The sequence below is a fragment of the Salarias fasciatus genome, chromosome 16 (genome assembly GCF_902148845.1).
Source record: "Salarias fasciatus chromosome 16, fSalaFa1.1, whole genome shotgun sequence".
Lineage (NCBI taxonomy): Eukaryota > Metazoa > Chordata > Actinopteri > Blenniiformes > Blenniidae > Salarias > Salarias fasciatus.
Window position 1 is genome coordinate 16,622,837 of NC_043760.1, and position 25,530 is coordinate 16,648,366.

The 25,530-nt window shown below is 41.5% G+C and overlaps 1 protein-coding gene across 3 annotated transcripts in view; it reads left to right on the forward strand.

Moving 5' to 3' along the window:
* The first annotated feature begins 473 nt into the window (after positions 1-473).
* Positions 474-25,530, forward strand: part of myo1b (myosin IB) — a 62,186-nt gene continuing 37,129 nt past the window's right edge. For all 3 annotated transcript variants that reach the window (XM_030111336.1, XM_030111337.1, XM_030111338.1), the window contains exons 1-3: positions 474-641; positions 10,154-10,304; positions 14,040-14,155. In XM_030111336.1, the coding sequence (XP_029967196.1) occupies positions 10,179-10,304; positions 14,040-14,155 (242 nt within the window). In that variant the 5' untranslated portion in view covers positions 474-641; positions 10,154-10,178. The remainder of the gene's footprint in view (positions 642-10,153; positions 10,305-14,039; positions 14,156-25,530) is intronic.

Below are 25,530 nucleotides of genomic sequence, written 5' to 3' on the forward strand. Positions count from 1 at the left end.
TATGTTAACTTTGTCAGTCATGTTTGGGCCAAATAAGACAACCCATATTTAATATTTACATAATCAATTTTAAAGCAAGGAGGATATTAAAACAAAAAAACAAAAAAAAAAATCACTGAAATAAATCCCTTCCTATCCACGATTAATCCACTCTGTCTCACCTAGTGTGAACTCCACCCATCCCACCTTATCACTTTTAAAATAATTTACATTACCCATGCATTTATTAATGCCAGTAACCACATTTGCTGTGATACGTTTTGGTTTTGTAAAAGTTGAAACTTTGGACACTGCGCATTGTGCGCAGCGTAAAGTACTGGTTCGTCCGACAGGCCTGGAAGGCGCCACGGCCCCACCTCCCCCGGAGCTGGAGGTGATTAGGGGGCTGTGGAGTGTGGACGCGCCCGGAGACGCCGCTCCAGCCACTCCCTACGCCCGGCAGACCCTGCGCTCTCAGGTCCGCCCAGAGCCCCATTCAAAGAGCGGAGAGCCTCGTCCAGCCTGCTCCGGCTCCGGCAGACTGCAGCTGAAGTGAATCCGGCGGGGAAGGGCTTCAGGAGCCGCTCCACACTGGGATCATACTTTTATCCGCAGAGTGGATTTAGGAGCGAAAGGGAGCAACTCGTGCAGATACAAAGAGGCAAGTTGGATCTCATTCCGTTGGTTTGATGTGGTTGGGATGCAAAAGTTGCAAGCTGTCTTTTTTTTTTTAATGTGAGTTTGGTTCACATGTGGTGCGTTCATGCAACTCCTCAAAACTTTTCATTGTCTCCGGAGCGTCCCCAACTCATTCATTCCTCCTCACTTTGTAGCTCTGAGGGAGGGGGTTGGGACTTTTTGTCTGCATCTTTCTCTTTTTCCCTACTTTTGTGGGAGATTTGTAGCGTCTGGGATGACAATAGAACAAACATTTCATGCTTGTGAGCTCCATATCTGGAGACTTATGTCAATGAACGTTACGGCCGCTAATTGCCTCCATCTGCAGGATGCAGCCCTTTGTGCTGCACACCCAGCGTATGTCAATCCCGCAGACTGACGCAGAGATTATTTTTTGTTTTGTTTTGTTTTTTTAGTCAAAGTTAACTTAAAAAAAAAAAAAGTCCGAGGGGGAAAGCCGTGAGCGCATCTGCGTGGAGTTTTAATCGCTCCTATAAATGAAACTATCAACTCAGGGATGATTCAAAGCAAAGCAGTGGCTATTTAAAGTACAGAGAGTCCTCGGGCTGCGTTTTCTGCTCTGTGATCTATGGATATACCTGGATTTATGGTTTACTGAAAATGATCAATGTCAGCTTAAATGTTGGATAAAGTGAGTGAAGGTGGGCTTACCCTCCAGTACGCTGCTGGTTAAAAGAGATCTTAATGCTTCTGACTGGAATAAATTACTGCTCTGCGTGGACTGCATGAATAAAACTATTCACCTCTATGAGTAACAACCCAAAGCGCCCCCCCCCCCCCCCCCCGCTCCCCCGTTACACAAAGTTCACGTTTTTTTTTTTTTTTTTTTAATCTGGGGGAATGGAAAAACTTCTCAAAGATGTGCTTTATACATAGTTACTGACTTTTCTTCCTGCAAGGATCACTTCAAATTAAGCATTGGATTTCTTTCAGTTAATACTGTAGTTACAGTATGTTTTATCAGTTGTTCAAGATTCTGATTGTGTCTGTCATTGCCACAGCACTAGATTTCTTTTATTTTTTATTTTTGGTTGGTTTTGGGATTTTTTTTTAAATTTTTTATTTTTAATCTAGAGTATGAGAGTAGGTGTACACCACAGATTGTGTCTCCCTGGTCCTCATGAGCAGGAATGATTAGTTGAACTCTGGACTTCTTAATGTCATTCACCTTATTAGGTTTTGTTGGGAACAGCTGCTGGAGTCCATAGGCAATAAATACTTCTTGTAGAGGTTTGAATGTGAGAAATCTGGCCAGTCTGGTCACATATATATATAGTATGTGACCGTTATAGCTGTTGCACTTAAAGATGTATTTTAAAGCCTATTCAACATGACGCTTGGTTAAATGTTTTAAAACTGTGTTTTAATAAGATACGTGATAGCTTGACCATCCACTCATACTGAGAAGAGAAATCACCCTGACTGCTGGTGCTGAAGCGCTCTAATTTACACCATAATACACCATTATACACCATAATTTGAAAAGTTAACAACAAAAAAAAAGAAAATTAAAAACTGAGATGCAAACAACACACTTAACTTATTCTGGACTTTTTACTTTGGAAGAGAAAAAGGAAGTTCAGACACTGGTTAACTGGTGCTGTTTTAAAAGTCCCAGTTGGTTTGCTCATTTCTTCTTTGTCTCCTCCAGTTTCCAGTTAATAATCCCACAGGTTAACCTGAAGTCCTGAGACAATCAGATAAGAACAAAAAGGTTATGGTTTTAGACAAATATGTCCCACCCTGATTGGCCACGTTCGCTGTTGGGAAACCAGATGGGGACTTTATTGCCCACATTGATAAAACAAACAGTGATGTAAGATGACTGTGAAAGGTGTGTGTGTGTGTGTGTGTGTGTGTATGGTGAGCCTTCAGAGCTGCAGAGAGAGAGACTGGCTCCAGGAAAAAGTAACAACCATTTAGCTCAGCTGGATGACAGAACAGTGGGACTGCTGGCTCTGCTACTACCTCCACTCTGTGTGAGTTCGATGGGGTCTTGCAACAGTAGTTTAAAGTGTGCCAAAACCTCCTCAGGAGCACTGTGGGGTGGGACGCTTTGGTCTAATTCAGGGTGCATATCGGACCAGAGTCCCCCACCCAATGCCATGGTGACGAACAGTGTTTGCACTTTTCTGCCTTTGTAGCCTCGGTGTGCCGAGGCGTGTGTCCCGTGTTAGCCCTGCATCAACAGAGATAGACGGGGGACACACATGTGCAGCTTCAGACTGAAACATGTGAAGCCTCCTGCTGCTGGTCTTCCAGTGGGGGGGTTTCCTGAGGCCATCAAGCATTAAAACTCCTCCAAAATGTCTTTTTGGTTCCCCCTTTTCTTTAAAAAGCACTTAAGATGTGATTGTTAACATATACATTTTCCAATTGCCGTTTGACTCTGAACGTTTTCCAAGAATTCAGCTTAGGTGGTTATACTTCACTTCCTTTGTTTCCCTAAGGAGCTGAAGTTCTGATGCTGTACATATTCATTTCTCTCACCAAGCTCCACTCCAGCTGCTTTCTCCATTTACTTATATAAAACTGAGCCGGACCAAAGTGTGTGACTGCCCGGTGTGCAGAAGACGCTGAAACCGCCGAGGCAGAGCAGTCTGTGTTGCAGGTCATGAATACATTCCTGCTCTCCTAAGTGTGTTTAGGGAGCCAGTAAGTGGTTTAATTACTTCTGAGGTATTGCTGCTGGTGAAGTCTGGCATTGCAAACCCAGATGATTAATCAATGAGAGTGTTAAAGGCACTAAATGTTAAAAAAAAAAACAAGATTTTATATGTTGAATGAATACTACCTAATAAAATATTTTTTTTTAGTTTCCTTATGCTCATCATAATTGCTATTGTTATTTTTTTTTTTTTTTGGGGGGGGGTCTTTTCATAATCAACTGTCAAATGGGAAACGTATAGAAGTTATTTTAGTCTTTTTAAACCTTGTCTTCATTGAAAGTCATCTTCGTTTTGATTGGCCAGCTTCCAGTAAGCATCTTTTTGCTGAAAACTAGCACTGTTGACATCTCCCTTCAAGTACTTGTAATTTGACACCAGCTTCACCACTGATTCTGCTGCCCAAAAGGTTTTCCTTTAAATATAGCCACCCTGTTTAAATTTAGCTTGATTAGCATTACACAGTAATGGAATAGACCCAGGAAAGTTTAGCATCAGTTCAAGCTTCTTTTTATTTTCGATAGACTTGGCTGTTTATTTGACTTGTTGATACCACAGCCAGATTACAGCTGGCTCATCAATGTGAGACTCTTGTTCTCAGAGTGAGAAGCTGAGTCATAGAGATTTGTTCATTGCAGTGGCGTTCAACCATTGTTTGGAGTTCTCATGAAATTGTCTGGTTTCGGATCCCATCTTGCATTTGCGCTTTTCCAGGTTTGCTTTATGTACTGGAAAATGACTTATGGATTTATTGGACATGTGCAATCAAACTGTTAAACTTGGAAAAAAAAAACCAACAAAAGCAAAAGAAAAAAAAATGCCATTGATCTCTGGTACCCTACCACAAGGGGACCAATTGCCAGCATCATGGTTTACAAATCTACCAGACTCAACGTTTCCTTGCTGTCTGAGCTGTATTGAAACGATAAGCATTGTTTGTATGAGTTCATGTCTAACCAGTTCTGGATGCTGGTGTTGGCATCAGGCCTTACATAACAAGCTAATGAGTTAGCATTTATGTGATCTGTAATTCCTGACTTGCTGTATCCGAAATCTGAGAATCATACTTTTAACTGGGCGTTGTCACATTGTTGTTGTTGAAGGCAAACAAAGTTTTGGATTATTCTGCCTTGTGGCTACCTCACATGGGATGGGATTATGGGAACACCGGTTTGTTATGCCAGACTTTGTGGATACACACAAACACACGCAGATCTACACCTGGAGCGGTGTGGAGGACTCTACATTCCAGGTCACTTCCCAGGACAGCTGCCTGGTCTCTGCTTCTCTAAAACTGCCATCCCTTCTGGTCCGGTCCTGCCCTGCCCTGTGCCGCAGCACCGTGCCCTGCTGCTGCTGCTGCTGCTCCATTAGGAGTGCTTTTAATCTCCATCACTGCCAGCAGCCTGTGATGCTCTGACTTCTGTGTGCCGTGACAAGGCCAGACTGATCTGCGGAAAATTTACAGCCTATTATGCCCCATAATAGATTTTTATTATCACTTGTTTGCACATTGATGCCACTGTAGTCCCAAACAACCGCTCCTAAGGCAGTATGACGGCAGCCGTCTTTCTCTGCGTCCCTCCGTGCTGTGTACACAGTCACCTTTTCACGAGCCGCATGTGATTGGAGGTCACAGGGTGGCTTCGATTACACTCAAAATATTGACAGTTTTCAAAATTGCTCGTTGCTCTAAGATGTTTTTTTCTATTATTAAATATATGCAACAGCGAGTTCACTGGCTTTGCTTTTTGCGCTATGACTGCAAGCACAAGAGTGCCTGCTCGGCCACTGACCTTTGCTTCCACTTCTCCTTGCTGAAGGGCAGCAAAGGGGGGAAAAAAAAAAACTCAACCCAGCCAGGGCCCTGTAAATAATAAATGTACATTTAATGGTGTTTTTTTCATGTTTCCCCACAGCTTGGTCTTGTAGGGGAATCTAGGTCACTGTTGGAGGCATCGAGCAAAGCATGTCTCATAATATTGCTGTGAAATCCCAGGTTCAGCCACCCGTCTCTCCAGACTTCTGATGATAAAATCTCTCACTCATGTTATTTTTTTTTTCTCTCCCATTGAGCAACCCAGCTGGTCTAAATACAGCACTTTAATCTGTGGGAATTATAGATCAAATTCTGATTTAGAAATTAATTCCGCGACTTGCGCTGTATGTTAAATGCAGGGTCAGAGTCATAACTTAGCACTGACCGATTCAGTGAAAGCTTTGTTTGATCTTCCAGTAGAGTGGCTTATTGTGCGAGAAATAGAGGAAGTCTGAACTCAAGGTGATTCCTCAATTCAGTTTTATTTCTTTAGTGAGAATTAAACATAGCTGTCTAATAACACATTACAATGAAATGCAGAAAATACCAAAGAGTCGTGCACAAACAAATCCCGACAACAGTTCAAAAGAATTATTCTGTTTTGCCAGGAAGAAATTAATGAAACCAGCACATAGGCCAGGTGTTTGTGGATAGTCTCAGAGAACAGTTCAGTGCAGAAACCCACAAACAATTCGACAATGGAGAAAAATAACTGTGCATTTTTGCCATTTCCTGTGCTCATCGTTCCTGCAAGCATTCGAACAGCATTTCATCAGATCCAACCATGTGATGTGAAAGATGTAGTTTTCAAAGGGAATCAAATGTTTTTGATGTTTTTGGAACATGAGGTCAGCATTTCCCGTGCCAAATGTAAATGTGTAAATCACAGCCATCTGCCGCACACGGGCTCACTGCCAGTCAGCTTTTTGAGAGTGCGTTGAGTTAAGGTGACGTGCCACCCAGATGAGGGTGTTTGGATCGAAATTCTTGCCACATCACTGATTCACGAGATCTAGATTTGGATTATTGCCGGCTCAACTGTGCAGGCGTATTTGACGCTTACCCCGTGAACATCCAAAATCTAAAAGACATCAGGGAGATTGATAAAACAGGACACTCCTAATCCCTGATTTTTCAAAGGTTATTGCAATCAGATGATTTTGATTTGTTAATGTATTGTTATTTTTGAAATTATAATGAACTAGGGGTTTTATGCAGCTCATGTGAAGCAAACTTTCAACAGTCTGTACTCAAAACATTTGCCTTAGTGCATATAGGATGTATCCCTCATCCCGCCGCCACTCAGCAGTGAGGATAATCCCCCGAGTTTAATCAAGGCTGTCAGGTTTTCTCTCATTCTCCCTCTTTGGATGCAGCACAGCGTTTAGCAGCAGGCAGCAACTCTTATTAATGGGATTGTGTCAGTGGCTGCCTGGAAGCCAGTTGCAAATCTGGGGTAGTGGGTTATTGGATGAGGGTGTCCAGGATACAGACTGATGCCCCGATGACGTTTTCTTTTTTTTTGTTCTCATGCAACATATGAGCATGGCATTCTCTCACAGGTTAACTGGACGCTTGGGCTTCAGCATCTGTTTTCACTGAGTTGGCATAGGCTGTGTCCTTAAAAGCAATTGTTTGTGCATACCAGAGACTGAGTACACAGGCATGCACCACTGAAAGCACTGGATCCAAAGTCAATGTGGCAGGGCACTGGGTTTGTCGTCAGTGAGCATTTAACTAGTTTTGCACAAATCACTTTGACTAATATTGATTGTTTTTTTTTTTTTTTTGGGGGGGGGGGGGTGCAGAATATGCAGATATTCTGTGATGCTGGGCATCATTGATATTGAAAAAGAGGTTGTAAAGTCTTTGTAAATGGGACTTTATGTATGTTTATGCATGCAGTGTTTCAGCGTTTCTAGCATAAATAGTCCTACCAAATTCTATAAAGTTTCAAGTAAAGTACATTAGTTCCATACATTTCGTTGCCCAATAAATATATTTTGGAATGCGATGGTCAGTTTTACATGGAATAGTCTATTGCATTTATAAGAGGCAATGTGGAAGTAATCTGTAAAACTGTGTACATTTTCTAGTAGGATAACTGTCACAATGCTGGTTGCTGGTTCCATTATACCACTGTATTCCTTCTAGGTTAATGTGGCAAATGTAATGGAACCATCCATTACTTAGCAATTTTGCCTTTTGCTTGAACTGGGTTAGTAGTTAAGTTGAGGTTTCCAGTTCACATTACAAGTCTGAATCTCCACCCACAGGATTTGTTTTAAATTCATCCACATAAAATCAGGTCAAATTTGTTTTTGATTTTCTATGCATCTGAATCACTGAGTTATTCAAATCATCTGGGGAATATTCCTATACCTGATAATATTTCCTAGAAATGCTACAGGAAGTAAGTTGGACTAAAGCCAAAGGAAAGATGCATTGCAGAAAGCATATCAGAGCCCTGATGTAGTGTATAAAAGAAAAGCAACACCGCAACCACACTTGATTTAATATAACACAGAATCTAGTGTGTTCACTCTACAACCAGCCAGAGCTTAAAAAAAATACAAAATAACTCTTGGGTAAAGGGTAGCAGCATTAGGAGGCTCTGAAAGATGAGAACATATGGAGTGAGATCACAGGGGAAGTGATTGTCACTTCATCCCCCAGAGACTTGGTGACTATGCTGGAAGGAAACGGCTTGATTTTTAAAAGTGTACTGCAGACGACCAAAGCAGCTGGCAGACATGAGCCGTCACTGGGAATTGGGAATTTGGCACAGTGCCACTAGGCTGACACATTTGTTGGTTGGTGGGAACAAAGTAACTGACCTCAGCAGCCTGCAATTTGACAAGTAGGCAAGTATTTGTCCTCTTGACTTCAATCCTTCTGAGATGAAGTCCAGTTGACGACGTCACTGGAGACATTTGAAATATCTTGATCGCTCATTTCGACACATTCTTTCAGCCCTCTTTCTTGGACAACCTTTTAAAAAGTTGTCTTCGTGCTGAGCCTGAGCCTGAGTGGGTTAGGATAGGGAATCGGCTCCTGCTTGCTACCGGGAGCCGGGCAAATACTTTATGGGCCAATAATGCTTCTGTTGCCCTACGGGGGCAAGAGAAGCCAGGGAAAAAGTGAAGTAAAAGTCTGCACAGAGGAATTCTTTTTCCAAAATGTCATGCTGTTCCAGAGCTGCTGCTAAAAGTTGGTTGGACAGATGAGAGAGAGGGTGATGCCTTCAGACTGTTTTTGTTTCTCGGTAAGATTTCAGAGCTTTGTTACTTCCTTTTCTGGACTGGCTACAGATCATTATATTCTCATATTAGCACTCTGATAAAGTTGCTTCAACTCCAAACGGGAAGTTGCCACATCTGTGTTGATTATTTTAGTAACTGGGAGCGATTTAGACGGTGAAATGTTTTAGTTTGAAGCTGTCTGATTATTACTTCCACTGATGCTTTATTCACAGCCACAGTGTAACACTTCAGAGGAATTCCTCATAATTTGTCATATTTTGATTTGTTGCATGGAAGAGTGTGGTTCTAGCTTTGCAGAGAGAGAGTGTGTGTGTACAACCATGAACAACAGACGGCTGCATGGCCTCAGCTATTGGTCTAGTGTAGACGGTCTGTCACAACACTGAACACCAGGTTTTTGGTACAGCAAAGCCCCTGTATCAAGGCAATGAATGTATCCCAGGCCCCTCTTTTGTCTCCAGGCGTATAGCGTTGGGATTACTGTCGGAACGAAAAACGGGCAGCAGCACTGGACTGAAATCTGCCACCCCCAGCACTGTGATTGTCATGCAGCGCTCCTGTTCAGATCCTTTTAATGGCCCCAAATATTATTTAGCTAAAACAAGCAAGCAGGTTAAAAAAATAAAATCGAAGGTGCTTAAGTTTAATGTTTTTTTGGCGGGCTCTTCTTTAGATTTATTAAGGAAAAAAACCCTCATTCTGGAGTAGACACTCAGAAGACAAGGGCAAAGTTGCTTTGTTATGCAATTTCCTATGGGACATTCTCGCATGCCATCAGGGGAATGAGATTTGAGGAGCCAATCCGAAGAGCCCATTCCAACTCTGGAGGCAAGCCACTGCTGTACAAACATGTTCACCCCTGAGTTTATTTGTATTGGCTAAGTTTAGGGCTGTTTGTTTTCTAATCAGAGAATGCCTCTTAAAGCTTTGCTGGAGACCTCACGAATAATTGACAACAAAGTTGACCCGAAGCCACAATACATGCTAAACAGATGCTTATCTTCAACCAAAATGCATTGAATGCACATGTGTTGGCTATCAAGCAGATAAATGTAACTTCCTCCTGACAAAACACACAAAGCTTGATTTTTCAGAAGCCGTATGTGCAATTCTTTTTATATCTGTAGTTCGCATGACTCCAGAAAAAGGATGTGCCGGCAACATACAGGGGAAAAACAAAGTAGAGATCCACAAATTAAAGAATTGCACTTTTAAAGATTTCACCAATAAAATCACCAACACACATATACATATATATATATATATATATATATATATATATATATATATATATATATATATATATATATATATATATATATATATGTATGTGTATATATATATATAATTTTTTTTTTTTTTTTTAAAGAACTACACTTTTTTGGTTTATTCAACTTGCCAAGTTCTTATTCAGTTAGTGTTTGCTAAGCTCTGTCAGTTTTTGATTTCTCTATATTTTTTTGAAGACTTCACTTTCAATTCACCATAATATGAAACATTGGATAAAATGTTAATATAGTTCAAATCTATACAACAAGTCAGAGCCAAGTGTCGACCATCTTGGAAAAGGGACCGTTTTAAAATTCAGTGAGATTTATAAATATAGAACCAAAGATGAGTTTCCATGTCTGTTGCAGTGCTTATATTATAAATATTTACGGCCCTGCTGCAGAGTATCGGGAAGAAAGTGTTTAAAAAATTAATCTCTTCCTCTCTGCTTCTGCACAGGGGGGGACAACACCGGCAGCCAAGATGGAGGTGAAGACGTCACTTCTAGACAACATGATCGGGGTGGGGGACATGGTCCTCCTAGAACCCCTGTCGGAGGACTCCTTTCTCGAGAACCTGAGGAACCGCTTTGACCACAATGAGATCTACGTAAGTCTGTCGCTCGATGATTTGACGATCCGTCCTTCACTTCACAAAATAACTACCTCAAGAAAGTGCTCAGATATATTTGTACGACTCCATCACTTCCTCCTTCCCACACTTATTTTAGTCTTGGGTATAGAAGTGGTGTACAGAATAAGGAACCACAGCAACCGACCAATCAATAAATCACAGAAGAATGTAGACTGTGCTTTCAAATGAGGCATGAAATCCAGAGCTCAGGACCACGAAGGGAGGGGGGGGGGGGGAGACTCGCAGCCTGTCTGGCTGCTTATCTCAGGGAGAAGACGGGGCTTGTTGAACTATCTTCCCACATCAGAGAGTCGGAGCTGCAGCACTGCAGCGCTCCTCTGCTCCACAGGTTGACTGCCTCCAGACGTCACCCGAGATGATCACAGCTCTGCCGGCTGGCAGGGCTCAAGCGATAATGTCGCCTCACACAGAGATGATTGCCTGAGTGGCGTGCCAGATATTTTTTTGCTGAGGCAGCCGACATCCTGATGAAGAATAAGGGACCTACGTATGATATAAATTGTAAATGAAATGTCTTTTATCAAGTGGGAAATCTCTTGGCTTTAAGACCAGCATTGAAGCTCTCCAGTCTCTGGACCTCAATAGTGTCGACGAGGAAAAGCAGCGAAGCCCATACTTAAACAATAAATCTGTGGTGAACAGTCTGTGCATGCGAATGCATTTTCCCTCATGAGGCATCATTCCTTACAAATGGGAAGTTCCCCCCATCCCCCTCACCAAACTATCATATGACGGTGCACAGTAGAAGAAACATGGCCTTGTTTTCCAGAGGGACAGCACATCATGTATCCAATAACTGTGGAAAATCAAAGAGACTGAAAATCACCCTGTTAACCGCCGCCGGCCTCCGTCTGCTTGTGTCTGGCTAAGCAAGAGGAATCATTGAGAGCGTCTGTGTTTCCTGAAGTATATAATGGTCCCCTTACAACCAGCAACTCTACAATGTGAGCTGCATGATTAGGTGTGACGTCTTCTTTTCCTTACTCAGGGCTTGGATGGCTGGAAACGGCTCGGTTGGCAAGCTTTGCCTCGTAATAAGCATTCAGAGGAAATTCTTTTTTTCTTCTCCCAAAATCTGCAGCAGAATAAATGGACAGGCTTTACAGTGGTGGTTAGGACTCTCAACTCGTAGTGAGAAGGTCTTGGGTTTGATGCCTGGTTAGACCATTCTGTGCAGGGTTTGTACGTTCTCTCTGTTCGTGCATAGGTTTGAGGTTAATCGATGACTGCATCTGACTGCGGACCAGTCCAGGCTGCACTCTGCCTTCAGACACTGCCTACATGAATTATTTTGAAAGTATAATTATTAAATGATATCATGAGATTAAGATATTCACATTTACTCTTCTTACTTCTAATTCCTTTCAAATTCAAATGAAATTTCTAAAGGAGAAAATATGAGTGACTTTGTGCACTCATCAGACCTTTCAGCTGCTCCATCCATCCATTTTTTCTTTTTTTTTATGCAAACTTTATCTATTTGAGTTTGCAGGTGGCTGCAGCTGATCCCAGCTGACAATGGGAAGCTGCACTCTGGATAGTTCGCCACTGCATTACAGGCCGAACAGAGGAATTCACATCAAAGAGAAATGTAGAGTCATTAATCAACACGTGTTTGGTCATCCAATCAGGTTTTAGTGTCTGGAGCGACATAGGGTTGAAAACAAGCTGAACAGTAGGTGAATAAAGGAAAAAAAACAGTGAGTTGCTGAACTATTTTCATTACTGCATATTGTCACGACTTCAGCGTCGGCTGTAATTTTAGTCTAAATTACAAAAACTGCCTTTTGTTGTTGTTTTTGTAGACACTAAAAGTTTGTGGAGCATCTGTTTTAAAAACAAGCAATAATGGAAAAAGTAAGAGAAATGCATGATGATGGGATTTTTGTAGCCACCAAACCACAGGAGCCCACAGTGTAGCTCTTTCACCCTCATTAGTATGTAAAACAAATTCACCACATTTGATTTTTGTTCCCCCTTTTCTTTCATATCCTGTGTTTTGTTTTGTAATTGATGTGAAAAGGCATAAAGCTCTCACCTTGTAGCTGTTCCACATCTTCAGTTATGAGCTTATTTCTGATTTATGAAACAATTCACATGTTTTGCACATTATGATGTTAACAATCTGCAGACCTGTGAAGTCCTGTCACTGTTGTTTTTTTTTTTTTTGTTTGTTTTTTTTCCTGCCTTACCTTGTGCTTTCTGTTTTCTGGTTAAGAAAACACCCTCATTCACACATGATACTTTGTTTACATTGCACACACACTTTCCCTTTGTGTCCATTCTTTGCACTTGAAAAGGCCTCATTCTGCCTCTGGTGTGCTATTGAACGCGAGGCTGTGGGAGGCGGCGGTGTTGCCATAGGGAAGGCCGTGCTCCACTCTTGTCAGAGTAGCTTATGTAACGGCCATTACCACTGAGAGCAAAGGAAAATGTTTCAGGTTGATGCTTCAAAGTGCGATCTGGGCTCTGCTTTGTGCGGAGGAGGATGATGAAGATGATGGCTGGTTGCATTCACTTTCAGATATACTTGACAAGTGTTATTTGCTCTCCGGGACCCGCTGGAATGTTACATAAAGAAGTGATTTTTATGTAAAATGTGAGACAGAGGAAACAGCATCTAAAAATTTGACAATTTTGTTTATATATACATAAAAAAAAAGCAAACTTAATCCTGCACATTAAAAATATTTCCTTTTACCTGGATGTTATTTAACAGGTGTGCAAATATGTTTCATGATAGGATGAATTTGAACTTGAATGGATGCTTTTCTCATGCTGCTGCTCTTTCTCATGGGCATGCTGCAACTAAGATCTGATCCAAATTTATGGAATAGCTGAAACACAAGTTGTCTTTTAATGTAACATTGTCATTTTAGTACGTATTCAAATGGTTATTTGTCTAAGACTTCCAATTTTCGATCACTTTTTATGTTTCTAGCTAATTGGGGAGATTTGCACCGATATTTGTTTCCTGCCCTGTAGAATGACAGTAACAGGAATTCAATCTAAGATCTGCATTAATCCATCTTCCTACTGACTTGTAACACAGCCCTGCCTTTATCTGGACTTCTTTTACAAACTTTACCTTGGGTATTTCAAAGTGTGCTAATCAAACATTTTCAACTTTAGTACTAACTTTAACAGATGTTTTCTCAACCGTTTACGATGCAGTTTGAGTTGAATTTTACTCTGATAGGTGTTTGATCGAACATGAAGCATGGTTTACCATTAAACTACACTGAAGTGAAATCCCTCCCTTTGTTGACGCTGCCGTGTGTTTTGGTGTGGCAGCATGAATACTTGAGCACTCAGGCAGATGCACTTTAGATTTTCCCTCAGTACCTTGACCCCGTTGGCGTCTGCATTCACACTGCCCAGCCCACAGATTCCTGAAACCTCTCTTTATGTCTGTTTTTTCTTTTTTTTTTTTTTTTTTTTTTTTTTAACCACGTCTTCAGTTTCACTCCAGGCGCTGCGTGCCTCGACAGTACATTAGGAATCCCCAGCTGGGAAAAGCTGACAGCCACAGAATTCCTGCCACCTTTGCCTGAATTAATGTCCAAATGGACGGAGTGGGGGAGTGGAGGTGGAGGGGCGGCCTTGAAAGCAGTTGGTGTGCGAGAACACAAAGACATGTGGATGAAAACTAATTAACTGTTGTGCCTTTTTTCTTTTTCCCCCCTGCAGACGTACATCGGCAGTGTGGTGATCTCCATGAACCCCTATAGGTCCCTGCCCATCTTCACACCAGACAAGGTGGAGGAGTATCGCAACAGAAACTTTTACGAACTCAGTCCCCACATGTGAGTCCTGTGGATATTTTGCAATTCAACACCATATTCAAAACGAAATGTGATTGACACACTTTCATCAGAGGGGATTCTGAGTAGGAACTGACGCCTGTTTGTTGGAGATACAGTGTGTTTAAACCTCTGTAAGGATTATCAATTTGGACCCAACGACTAATGTGGAGTGGTGAAAGGGAGGGTTTGAGATCAGAGTGACACCAAGTCCGGGGCTTCTGCCGGCCATTTAGCACCGTGGCATGCCATCTGTCCTCTGGCAACATTAAGTCAGCATTTCTGTGGGTCTGCCAAGACGAAACAATGCCCAGCGCTCGTCAATTAGCCTGCTGTGTCTCTAGGCTGCAGGAAAAGCCCCTCAGAGACACGCGCTGGAAGAGGGAGAGTGCCCTCATCCCAGAACAGACGCACTCCCTGCAGACAAAAGCAAGCTCCTTGGCTCTGCTTTACAGCCAGCGCTACAGAGCCAACATGACACAGTTTCAGGCTGCTCTACTCCTGTTTTTTTTTCCCCCCCTCTTTCCTTTTGTTGTTCAGTGGCTGTTTCTTCCCTGTCTCGCTTTTTGTCTCTTCACACAGAGTGGATGAAGAGTGCCTTCTGTCAACTTTTGTTTGTGGCATAAATTCTCTAATTGTTAATTTGAGTTTAGACAGATATTGTGTTCCACAGGTGCTGCAGTTTTGAATCTGTTCCCACATTAATATTTGTGTCTGTGCTGCATGTAAACCTGAAAGGATTGTTAGTTCAGGGATTTACAAGCATCGCAATTAAACTCGGACAGTAGAAAAACAGGCACATGGCCAGAGGGGTGGTGAAAGTATGAAAATAGTGGGCCATTGACAAGATAAATGCATTGATTTGGTCAATTACCCTGACAGAAGGTGTAACACTTAGTTGCACAAGGTTAAAGGCCAGATAGCTAGCCATTTTGCAAACCTGTTTACAGAATAATTTTCATTCCACACTGACATAAGAGTGGCTGTCTGAAACAAGACGCGAAGTGAATATGCAAAAGCACGTATGATCATGTCAAGCTGTTAACTTTGTGACTTCTGCACAGAAGGGGCACAGGTTTCTCTTGCTCTGAAATGATCCTACTGGACATGCGACTTGAGGGAACATAGGCATGTGCTCTTTGCATGAGAATCGGCTGCTTTGGTGTCGTCTGAGCCCTACTGATCTGCTTAAATTTTGACAACTGGGGCAATGCCTAATCCTCAGATCATAGAGCCAGGTTGAAGGAATCATGCAGCACTGGAGAAGGAAAGGTAATTTTTAGCTGAGACCTTTACTTAGACCAAGGCAAAATTATTTTGGTTGAGCTGCAACTAAATATACAGCAAGAAAATTCCTGTCTAAATGGAAAAAAAACTAAAAAGCACAAATAAAGAAGTATTGATAGAAATCTTCAACATTTTTTCTCTTGAGATAAACGGAAGATATTCATTGACGAACATTTCCGTGCTTTAAGCATGTTAAAAATCACCTCACCATTAGTATTTACACAAAGAGGATTATGCCATGTTTAACAGGACAAGCTCTTGCAGAAGACCTAAAATGCCAGTCAAAGGAAGATTGTTTCAACATGCTACATAAATTGATCTTAATCCTCCGGTCAGGCCATCTGGACCAAGCTTTGAAGCTTTGCATTGATCGTCCTCAAGTCACATCAAATCCCCGCTGTGAAATGGTGAAATGGTTTAGCCCAGTTATTCTCAACAGTTTGATTTTTGATGTGCATCAGTTCTTTTTCTAGTATTTATGTATTTTCAGTTGAAGAAGATATTTGCAGCTGATTCATTTCTAATTTGATATGGAGAACAATTTTCCAGCAATTGTCACTGTATATTGTCCTGTGAGATGTTATTCAGCTGAGAGACTGTAAGATGACAGAGCCCCGTTCGAGCTTTATACCTCAATTAATGTTGTCGTATAAACTGAGCTTTTCAGGTTTTTAAATCCACTTTGCGACTGTGTTTTATATAGTAAAATAGCTTGGCCCACTCTCCCCAGTGAATTAAGCCATAATAAAGGCCGAAAGAACATATAATTACATGACATTACAGCTTTTATGCATAAATGTATGAGCCTACATGTGTTTTTATCAGTGTCCATCTAATTTAATATAATCTTGAGTAATGATTTTCATGACTATGACAGTGGCTAGTGATATATTATTGGTTTTGGAGGGATTGAACTGAAATAAAAAAAATTATAGAACATAAAAGAATGGTTTTAGACCTAAATATCTGGTGACCCAGGGTCAGCTGGGTAGCTGTGGGTCAGAAACACATTTGATTATTGACATTTGAATATATTTGACTTGACTGGTATTCAAAGCAGAGCAGCGTGACTTTCGCAGTCATTAAGTCCAGACAGGCAGTCAATGCAAAAATTTTCAGCTGAACCTGGTCAAAGGTTTTTTTTAAAGCAACCTGATGATCACCAGTGGACTAAAAAAAAGCCCAACGTTTGATCAACAATGATGATTGATTTATTGGCTGAATGCCTGACTTCAGCTGGGTGTTTGCTGTTTCACCTTGGTGGTGGAGCAGCGCTGGACTGAATTAGTGTTTGGCTTTAATATTATCGCAACAACAGCGAAACCGACAAACTCCTCTCCCTCTATTTCAATCTCATCAGGTTGAATTGTATCAGATTACAGGTCATGGCATCAAGGTAAAAGTTCTGTGGATTTGGCCATAAAAAATATCTGAATTGTGTATTGCATGTATTGAATGTGCATACAATCCTGTGGGAGATGTGCTTCTTTATATTGCAGTAACAAGGACAGTGTAGATTGTTGTAATAGTTAGAATTACCATTTTCTAGAGCACATATTTTCTTCTTCGGTGTTCCTTGTATTAATATTTGATTTTCAATAAACTAATATGCACAGAGGTGAACCATGACTATCTCACTGTGTGCAGGAAGCCTAACATTTCCAAAAGTTTAATGGACAAAAAGGAACATAGTGATAACTTCTGGAAGATAATGAACTAGAGCTCGATTATTTTTGAAAGAGGATTAATAATTAAATTGTGTCCCCCGTCTGATTAAAAACTTTCTGTATCGGTAAACTCAGAATTTTTTTTTCTTTCAATCTTTGTTGGTTAAGTTATTCCTCACTGTCACTGCAGAAATATTTAAGAGGTCTTTACACACACACACACGCGCACACACACACACGCACACACAAACACACACTGCAGCCATTTGGAGTTTAAGGGTGTGTTCACACTTGGAAAGTCTGGTTGTGATTGACACCTGCAGTTGGGAGTGAAATAGCGATTGGGTGGTCCATTTATGCCTTCCAAGCTCTGGTGCCCACCAAATAAGTGGTTTGAAATAATTTGAAAGTTCAGTTGTGGAGTGCTTTTAATAAACTTTGTTGCAGACAGTAAGTACTATATGGACCAGTTCTAGCTGGAGCAGTCCAATGCCTGAAACAGGTTATCTCTGTCTTTAAAAATGTGAAAGTTTGTGTTTTCCCCTAAACAACCTCTTTATACCAGCTTAAAGAACAAGGTTTTGATTATCTGCCTTGAAATTTTATTTCCAGCTCACTGAATCTTTTCAAGCCATTTTGCCTCATCTCCATGTTTACCTTGTGTTTTGTGTCACTGCATGCAGGTGCTTGAGTATCTCACACCTGCTCTCATACAATCCAGACAAATACTGTTTACGTGTACATCAGCTGGAAGCAGAGCTGCAGCTGGTGCCCTTTCTGTGAAGATGTTAGTTGGCTAATTGCTCGTTAAGTTCCAGCTTAATTAGAGCTTTTGCAGATTAAATGTGGCTCGTGCCCAGGCCAGAGTCAAATGCAGTCAATATTGATTTATCAGAATAAAATCTCACATTTCAGTGTCGGTAGTCTGGTAGCTCCCTCCTGCATTGTGTAATATTCATTAAAAAAAAAAAAAAAAAGGGTGTGTTTTTTTTTTCCCCCCTTTACTTTTTCACAATTCTAAAAATATCGGATTGTAAACCCATCTGGGGAGTTTAATTCATATTCAAAAGAGCTGCATGGCCACACCCAAGCCCGCTAATCTATCCATCACTCTCTCTGCTGGCCGATTTAGAAAACTGCTGTCTGCCCAGATGAGCCACCTCATAATTAACTGGCAGGTGTTTTCCTGCTCTCTAAGCACAGTCGGAGCATTAGCGATGAACTAATCAGTGGCCTTTCTCCATGCACCGCAGCCCTGCAGATGGCCTGGAGCCGTCTTTTGTGTATCCAAAGCCAGACACAGATTGGCGTGTATGTGTGTGGGTGTGTGTGTGTGTGTGTGTGTGTGTTGATGGTCAGCAAGCTTCCAGTGTCTCCAGGGTAGGATCGTGTTTTCCCAATACTTAATGAGGTATTGAGAGCCCCTGATGCTCTTAGCGCTCAATACTCAACACCACAGAGCGGTGGCCACAGAGTGGCACCAGGACTGGCTAATGGAGCAAAGAGGCCCCGTACAAGGTGTACATCCAGGCCTCCAGCTGTCCCACACTAGGGTTTGGCAGCTTGGCTGTAAAATCTGCTTTGTTGCAGAGCTTCTGGCATTCAGTAGCAGTATTTTTCTGTCAGTATGAAACGAGTGAAGCGACCTTACAGTGCTCAGTAGGAAAGTATTTCTAAGCACTGTTGTTCAGTCTTTTGCTGACTTTCAAGATGGATATTTGCTTTCTGTTATTGTACCAAAATAAAAATAGTTGACATTTTTGCTAAACTGCAACATGTTTGCATATTTGACTGAAAACATGAAGGAACGATTACATAAGCCCCTTCACATTTTGTGGAGACAGGGTTGGACCTTCATGCCAAAAATGGAGAGAGAGATCAGAGGTCACATGTGGGAGTAAACGAATTGTACTGATTGCATGCGACTGCTGTCTGTCCCTATTTGATGTGTAATGTTTGCTTGTGCCGTCTATCCTGATTGTGTGTGTGGGTTCAAAACAGGTAATCGGATTGTTCCTCATTCCCCTTTTGTGTGGAATTCCATTTTAATTTATTTTCTGGCTGCTGTTGCCATATGCTCACACCAACTATGCAGGACTCTCGCGCTGAATTCACACCGTGCTGTACCAAACTAAACTACCTCCCTTTGTTGTTGATCATCTGTGAATGATTGACGTGAATGGATGTTGTTTACTTGTAGGATGTTGCAGAAAAGAACCATGTGGTGGCTTACAGCTTTCTCCATGAGTAGGATGGACTTTAGTGTCATTCGGTCAGCTTGAGCATCACACCTGTTTGCTTTTCCAGCTTTGCTGGTCGGAGCAATTTAATCACGAAGCACTGAATAGAAGTTCTGCAGACATATACGCTTCCATCAGCTGTGCCACTTTGGCCTTCCTTTTTTACTTTTATTGATGGTTAACCTGCCAGATGTTGCATTCACTTGCAGTTGTTGCAAATAAATAAGTTTTTTCCTCCCACTGAGGCTAAATCATTCTGACTGATGCATCTTGTCACAAAAGACTTGATCGAGGTCTCTTTTTAAACTTTCGCACTGGCAAGAAAAGGACTAAACTGCTGGCTTCACCAACATACGAGTGAAAAGGTTTCATCTTTGATTGTTCTCATACATCTTTTGTAGAGCTACAGCTATTTGTTAATGCGCTGCTGCCTGGTCGATGCTGTTTCGATATCGTAAGAGCTGTTTTTCGAGGAGCACCTGTACGTGGGTTGCTAGAAGTGGGCACTTGTTGAAATGACATTTTGACTCAGGTGGGCCGAATGAGTGCTTTCCAGCATGTGTGTCGGCGTAATGGTGAGCTCGGTGAAATGAGACAGCGATGAGCAGTGTGTCTATGTGTCCTTTTTTTTTCCACCTACCTTTTCACAAGAATAAAAAGCTTAAAGCATGAAATTGGATAATGCAGCTGTCTACATTCAATTTCTGTATTTGTGCATGTAGTCAGTACACTTAGTTACAACACCTAATATATGCACTCGCTTATACAATCCTTGTCCTCCTTTTTTCCACCTACGGACCTCATACATCTCATCAGTGTCTAATACATTTGAAAATGCACTTACCAGGTATTTGACGTCATCGACCACCCCTAATTATTTTTCCTTTGGTTTGTTAGTAATGGCTTTCCCTTGGCACATAATTGAGCTCTCTCTGACCACATGCAGAAACCACAGTGCCCCTGAATTGAATTTTGAAGAGGACTCATTGGAGATGCCATTCCTGGGTCCTCTTGCCATCATTTTGTCAAGCTGCAAAAAAGGCCGAACACTCAGCAGCACCCGCATCCTGTTGGATGTTCTGTTTTCGCCATTGTTTAAAGTCCTAAATCTCATTAAAAAGTGCCTTATTCATACTCCAATTATTTCTTCTTGACTGCTTTTGTCTTTTGTCCATATTGATTTTTTTCATACTGTGTTAACTTTGGTATTGACGCATAAAAATTACTAACCCCACTGGCAATGTTTAATCAAGAAAGGTTGGGAATTCCCCAAATGTCTCCAAAGATTGAGGCATCTACCAGCCAATAATTTAACAAGACTCTGATTAAACATTGCTTGCCTTGTCATTTATTGCCTCTGCGAGTGCAATATTATATTTTATGGATTTTCTTTTGTCGGTGAAGGTCCAGACTCCATTGTAAACTCGGCCTTTTCACAGCCAGAACAATAGCTGCAGAGCTTTTATCTGTGTACACAGCTTGCAGAACAACATGTGTGGGGCATACAGAAATGGAAGCCAATAGATAAGACTCGTATCATCTGTTCGGGGAATAATGTTCCACCATGGAGCCTCTATACATTGGACAATGATAGCATACGTATTCTGCTGCCTCAGCTTTGATTGATTTGAAATGTGGATATAGATCCAGGTGGCATTATATCATGTTTTCATTATGTGATTGTAGATCCACCAAGTGTTTTGATCCATTTTCCAGCTCATCTTTTGAATCCAGGAGTTTAAAGACACAAAATAATTGTCGTCTTCTAATAGAGAAACTGGTTCTGTAGTGCGATGCTGTTCTAGATCTTTGAATAGCGTACAGTCATCGGCAGGCATCATGTGATTAGTCACATTTCTAAAGAGCTGCCAAACATAGAGTGGGAATTATTTGTTTCAATATTTAAAAATTTGGCAGCAGAGAGATAAATGCATTTCTGCTGGCGCTGCCAAAGGATTTGCATAACACAGAGGAACTGTACTTGATAATGGGTATTTCATTTGCAAGCCATAACGCAGATTTCTTTTAAACAATAAAGCTTTACGCATGTGTGGGTGAAATGGTTACTAGATTTCAACAATATTATCTCCAGTTTTGAGTTATTTCCAATTTTTCCCCCACTATATAGCCAGTGGGGAGATGGTTTCACCCACCACTGTTGTGCTGATATGTTACCAACATGCTGCAGGTCAAACTACAATGACTCCGTCTGTTATCTCTTGACTCAGCGGGTCACATGGTCACTGAGACCCGAGGCTTGGGGCCACTTTGAAAACATGCCAAATGACGCTGTTCTAAATTAGGCTTCACGGCTTATTTCTATGCGGCTTTTGTCTGCATGTGTGTACATGACACGTTCGACGAAGGCTGTGCACATTTTTAACCAACATCCAGTTTGTTCGAGTCAACAATTGGCCACAAAGATCCAAACTGAAAAACCAACATTTTACAATTCATTACTATGCACACAGGTGCTTTTCAACCAAGTTTATATAGCACGTTTTTACTAAAAGCACCTGCATCTAACATCCTACAACAAAAATGGGAATAAATCTTTGTATTGTTCTACAAAGATGCAGTACTGTTGTAAGGTTTAGTTGTTTCTAAAACAAGTGCAATAATTACAGAACATATTGTGATTTGTTTCAGATTTACTCATCAACAGGGCACAGAAAGCTCAATCATATAGCTAGTGTTACTAAGGACTTTCAAGGACTATAAAGATATAAACTCAGACTTCCAAAACTGTTGAAGCTGGACTGAGGACACCAGACTGTACAGTGACTCACCACTATGACCAGACAGAAAAGAAGCAACATTACTGAAATCACACGCTCTGAACCTTTTAATCGTCTGTCATTTCCTCCAGTAATGCAAGTGCTTAAAGATTTCCTGAGGTCAGAATTACAGCTTATCTGTTGCTTTGGTTTGACGAGCTGAAATTAGCATTTTGATCGGCCTAGGTTGTACGCTGCAGATGCCAGTTAGGCTTATTAAGATGTCACATTAAGTAAGCACAAAGTCAGAGTTTACATAGTATTTTCTGTACTATTCATAGCAGCTTGAATGGAAATATTTTCCTTGCACTCGTGAATATCGATACTGAGATAATATTGGTTCTGTAGTAGACTTTTCAGAGTGTATCCCACTTTTTGGTTAAAATTAAAGGGATTGTTTAATCCTGGGTCCTGTGGCCCCCAGTTGAAATAATTAAAACCCAAAATGAATGAATAGATGAAATAAATTTTTTTCCTGTTGCCCTAGTCTTGTTTTTAATACAAACCCTTGTATCTCAGTCATGATTAGCATGACTTGTTTCCACCAAAAAGAAGTTTATCTTTACAACATCAGCCCCACAGTTTAGTCTGAAGTGTTGCTTCAAGGCCTTTGTGACTCTGAAATGATCTCAGTCCATGATCCAGTGGAAGAGTGAAACATGAAGAGAGGAAGTCCTCAAACCTTGACTGGGCTGGTGCTTTAAGGGCTATAAAAAGATATCTTACTCCTCTGTTTCCATCATCCTGTCTGTGCACATGTGGCTGGATTTTCTTCTGTACTGTGAAGCCGCAACATTTCATCCACAACATTTGCTATTCATCACTGTAGTCTCATGATAGTTTGGCCTCACACTAGCCTTTTTACCGACTTATAATTGGACAGCTATAAAGTATACAGATTCAACTAAAAGAGACTCAGAAGGGTTCTTTGTTGAGCATTGCTTTGAGGATGTTTTGCTACCGATCTCAGCATGCGTCTTTCCTGCTTTTTTTTTTCCCCCAGACATCACACAAGCAGCCCAGGCCGGTGTTTTCCCCCCACTGTGGAACACTAAATTGCAATGCAATACAGTGAATTAAAGCCTAAGACCCCCTCAAACGCTTGATGTATGGGCGGAGGAGTATCAATGAGCAATTTAGCTGAGATCTCAGACAGCATGCGTCGAATAAATTAGAGACGTGTGGCAACAGTACTTCACACTTTTAATTTAGCGCTGGGGTGTTTGTTATTGCACCTTGCTCACTGACAATTCTCTTTAGAGCATAAGATGACGATCCTGTGTCTCATTTGTTGAATCTGTATGCTGTGTGTGGTTCTTGTTCTTGCCACCTATTTCACAGTAAGGCATTGTCCACAAAAAGTGGACAGATGCTGCACATCTGTGAGCGCCAACATTTTTGGCATTTGCGTATCCGGTCCTTTGCCCCAAAACACCAGCAGGCTGGCCTTTGAGCTACTCCTGAATGTGTGCCACTGTATTCATAAGTGTACTTTTTATTTTTTTTCCTGCAAGAGCCACCACCTGGTCGTACAGCATCAGGAAAAAGTTGCTTCCTTGGCTGCAACTGTAGAGTCAGGCGGATTTCCTGAGGCCTCTGGAGGAGCCAAGTCTCACTGAGATCATAGGCATTTGCACTGACTACCCCCTGACAACAAATGCATGAAACAAACATAGAGAATACATTTAAAAAAGATAGCATTATGCAAGATGAAGACGGACTTTGTAGAAACTGTCATTGATGGTGGCCCCCTGAGTTATAAATCACTCCCCGTGGATTCTCTGGATCAACTCCTGTGAGTGGGCCGTGCCCCAGCCTCTGCGTTATAGCTTCATTAGCATCTACGGATCGCGACTTTACAGTGATGTCGGATCTGCCCTCCAACTTTTGCACGCTGCTTAAGATTCAGGTCACACTCTGCAGACCCATCATCCCCTCCTGTGCCCCAGTTACCAGAGGTTGGTAGTAAAAGAACTGACTGGAATTATTTTCTACCGCTTACCTCATGCCAGTGTGGCTTCATGTCCACCGCTGCCACGTGCACGTCCAAATTACAGCCTGCAGGCAGATGTGAATGGGAGGTGCCAAGCAGCGCTGCCAGTACAAGGCCTTTATCCCGGCCTAACCCGCACAGATCAGGCAGACCTCGGGGATTTCAGCGCCTCGCTCTCTGCTTCCTCTGTCTTTGATCATGACCTCAGAGCTTTGTCATTTTCAATTGCATATTTGTGAATTGGTGTACCACTCAGATTCATTTTCAAGACCTTAATAATGGTAGGATGATACTGTATATCAGATACACAAGGTTTTATATAGTCAGTAATAGTTTTCTTAATTCCCTTTTTAAGATGTGTACATGTGTCTTAAGCAGCTAATGGGTGTGGCGTCTTTCTGCTGAGCTCCATTCATATTCTAATTGTCTGGCTATTGATATTCATATGACCCGCATAGTGTGTGTTTGTTATTGGGACAAGTTCCGGACGAAGGACCTCCCACTCCTGTTGTTCACCCCTGGCCTCGAAAAAGTCCCCTCCCTCCTCCGCCGGCCCTCAGGCCTCCTCTGGGGGTGAAATAATGGTGTGATGGTTTGCTCATTGTCAGGACCAGGTCAGGCAACAGGAGTGTTTTCACAAAGCAGACATCTGCTGTGCTCTGCTGCCCTTTTCAGCAGTGACGTAATGTCCTGTGGCAAGTCTCGTCCATACAGAACTGGCAGATTGGCATAAAGGACAGATCAGAGATTACGGGGATGGAGACTGAGTGAGAGGCTTTTGTTTGGATTGATAGAAATTGAATAAAATGACGTTTGTTTCCACTGCAGTCACCAAAAAACTAACATTAATGCTGCTCGCTTAAAGTGAGGTGACATTAAATTAAAAAAAAAAAACCCTGTCATTTCAAATATACATCCACTTTTTCTTTGAGTTTTAGCACATGCAAGATTTTAGAATTTATTCTTCCTTAATTCCTTGTTTCTTTTCTATGTGGTTTCTTTAAGTGGTATGTCAAGAGCCATCATTCAGTTTACGTACATGTTTTCTATTAATTCTTTATAGACGGCCATTTTAAACTGTGAATATACCATGATTGCAAATGAGATTACTCATTACCTTCTATAGTTGGAAATGCTGAAGGTCATGATCTGGCATTGAAAAATTGTTTGAAAGAAACTCTGCGCCTCATCCTTTCACTGTATGAATATGCAAATAGTCTCTCCAGTTCTCTGCACTCAAGCAACCTCAGTTCATCCAGTAGTGGTCTACGACTTGATGTATGGCAATTATATATAGATGTATATGTATTAATATCTATTCATTTGGGAACATATCAGTAATTCATGCAGGTCTAACTCCCACTTTGCAAGCTCAAGCTGCCTGCTTTCATATTTTCATCCTGTCTTTTTGCAG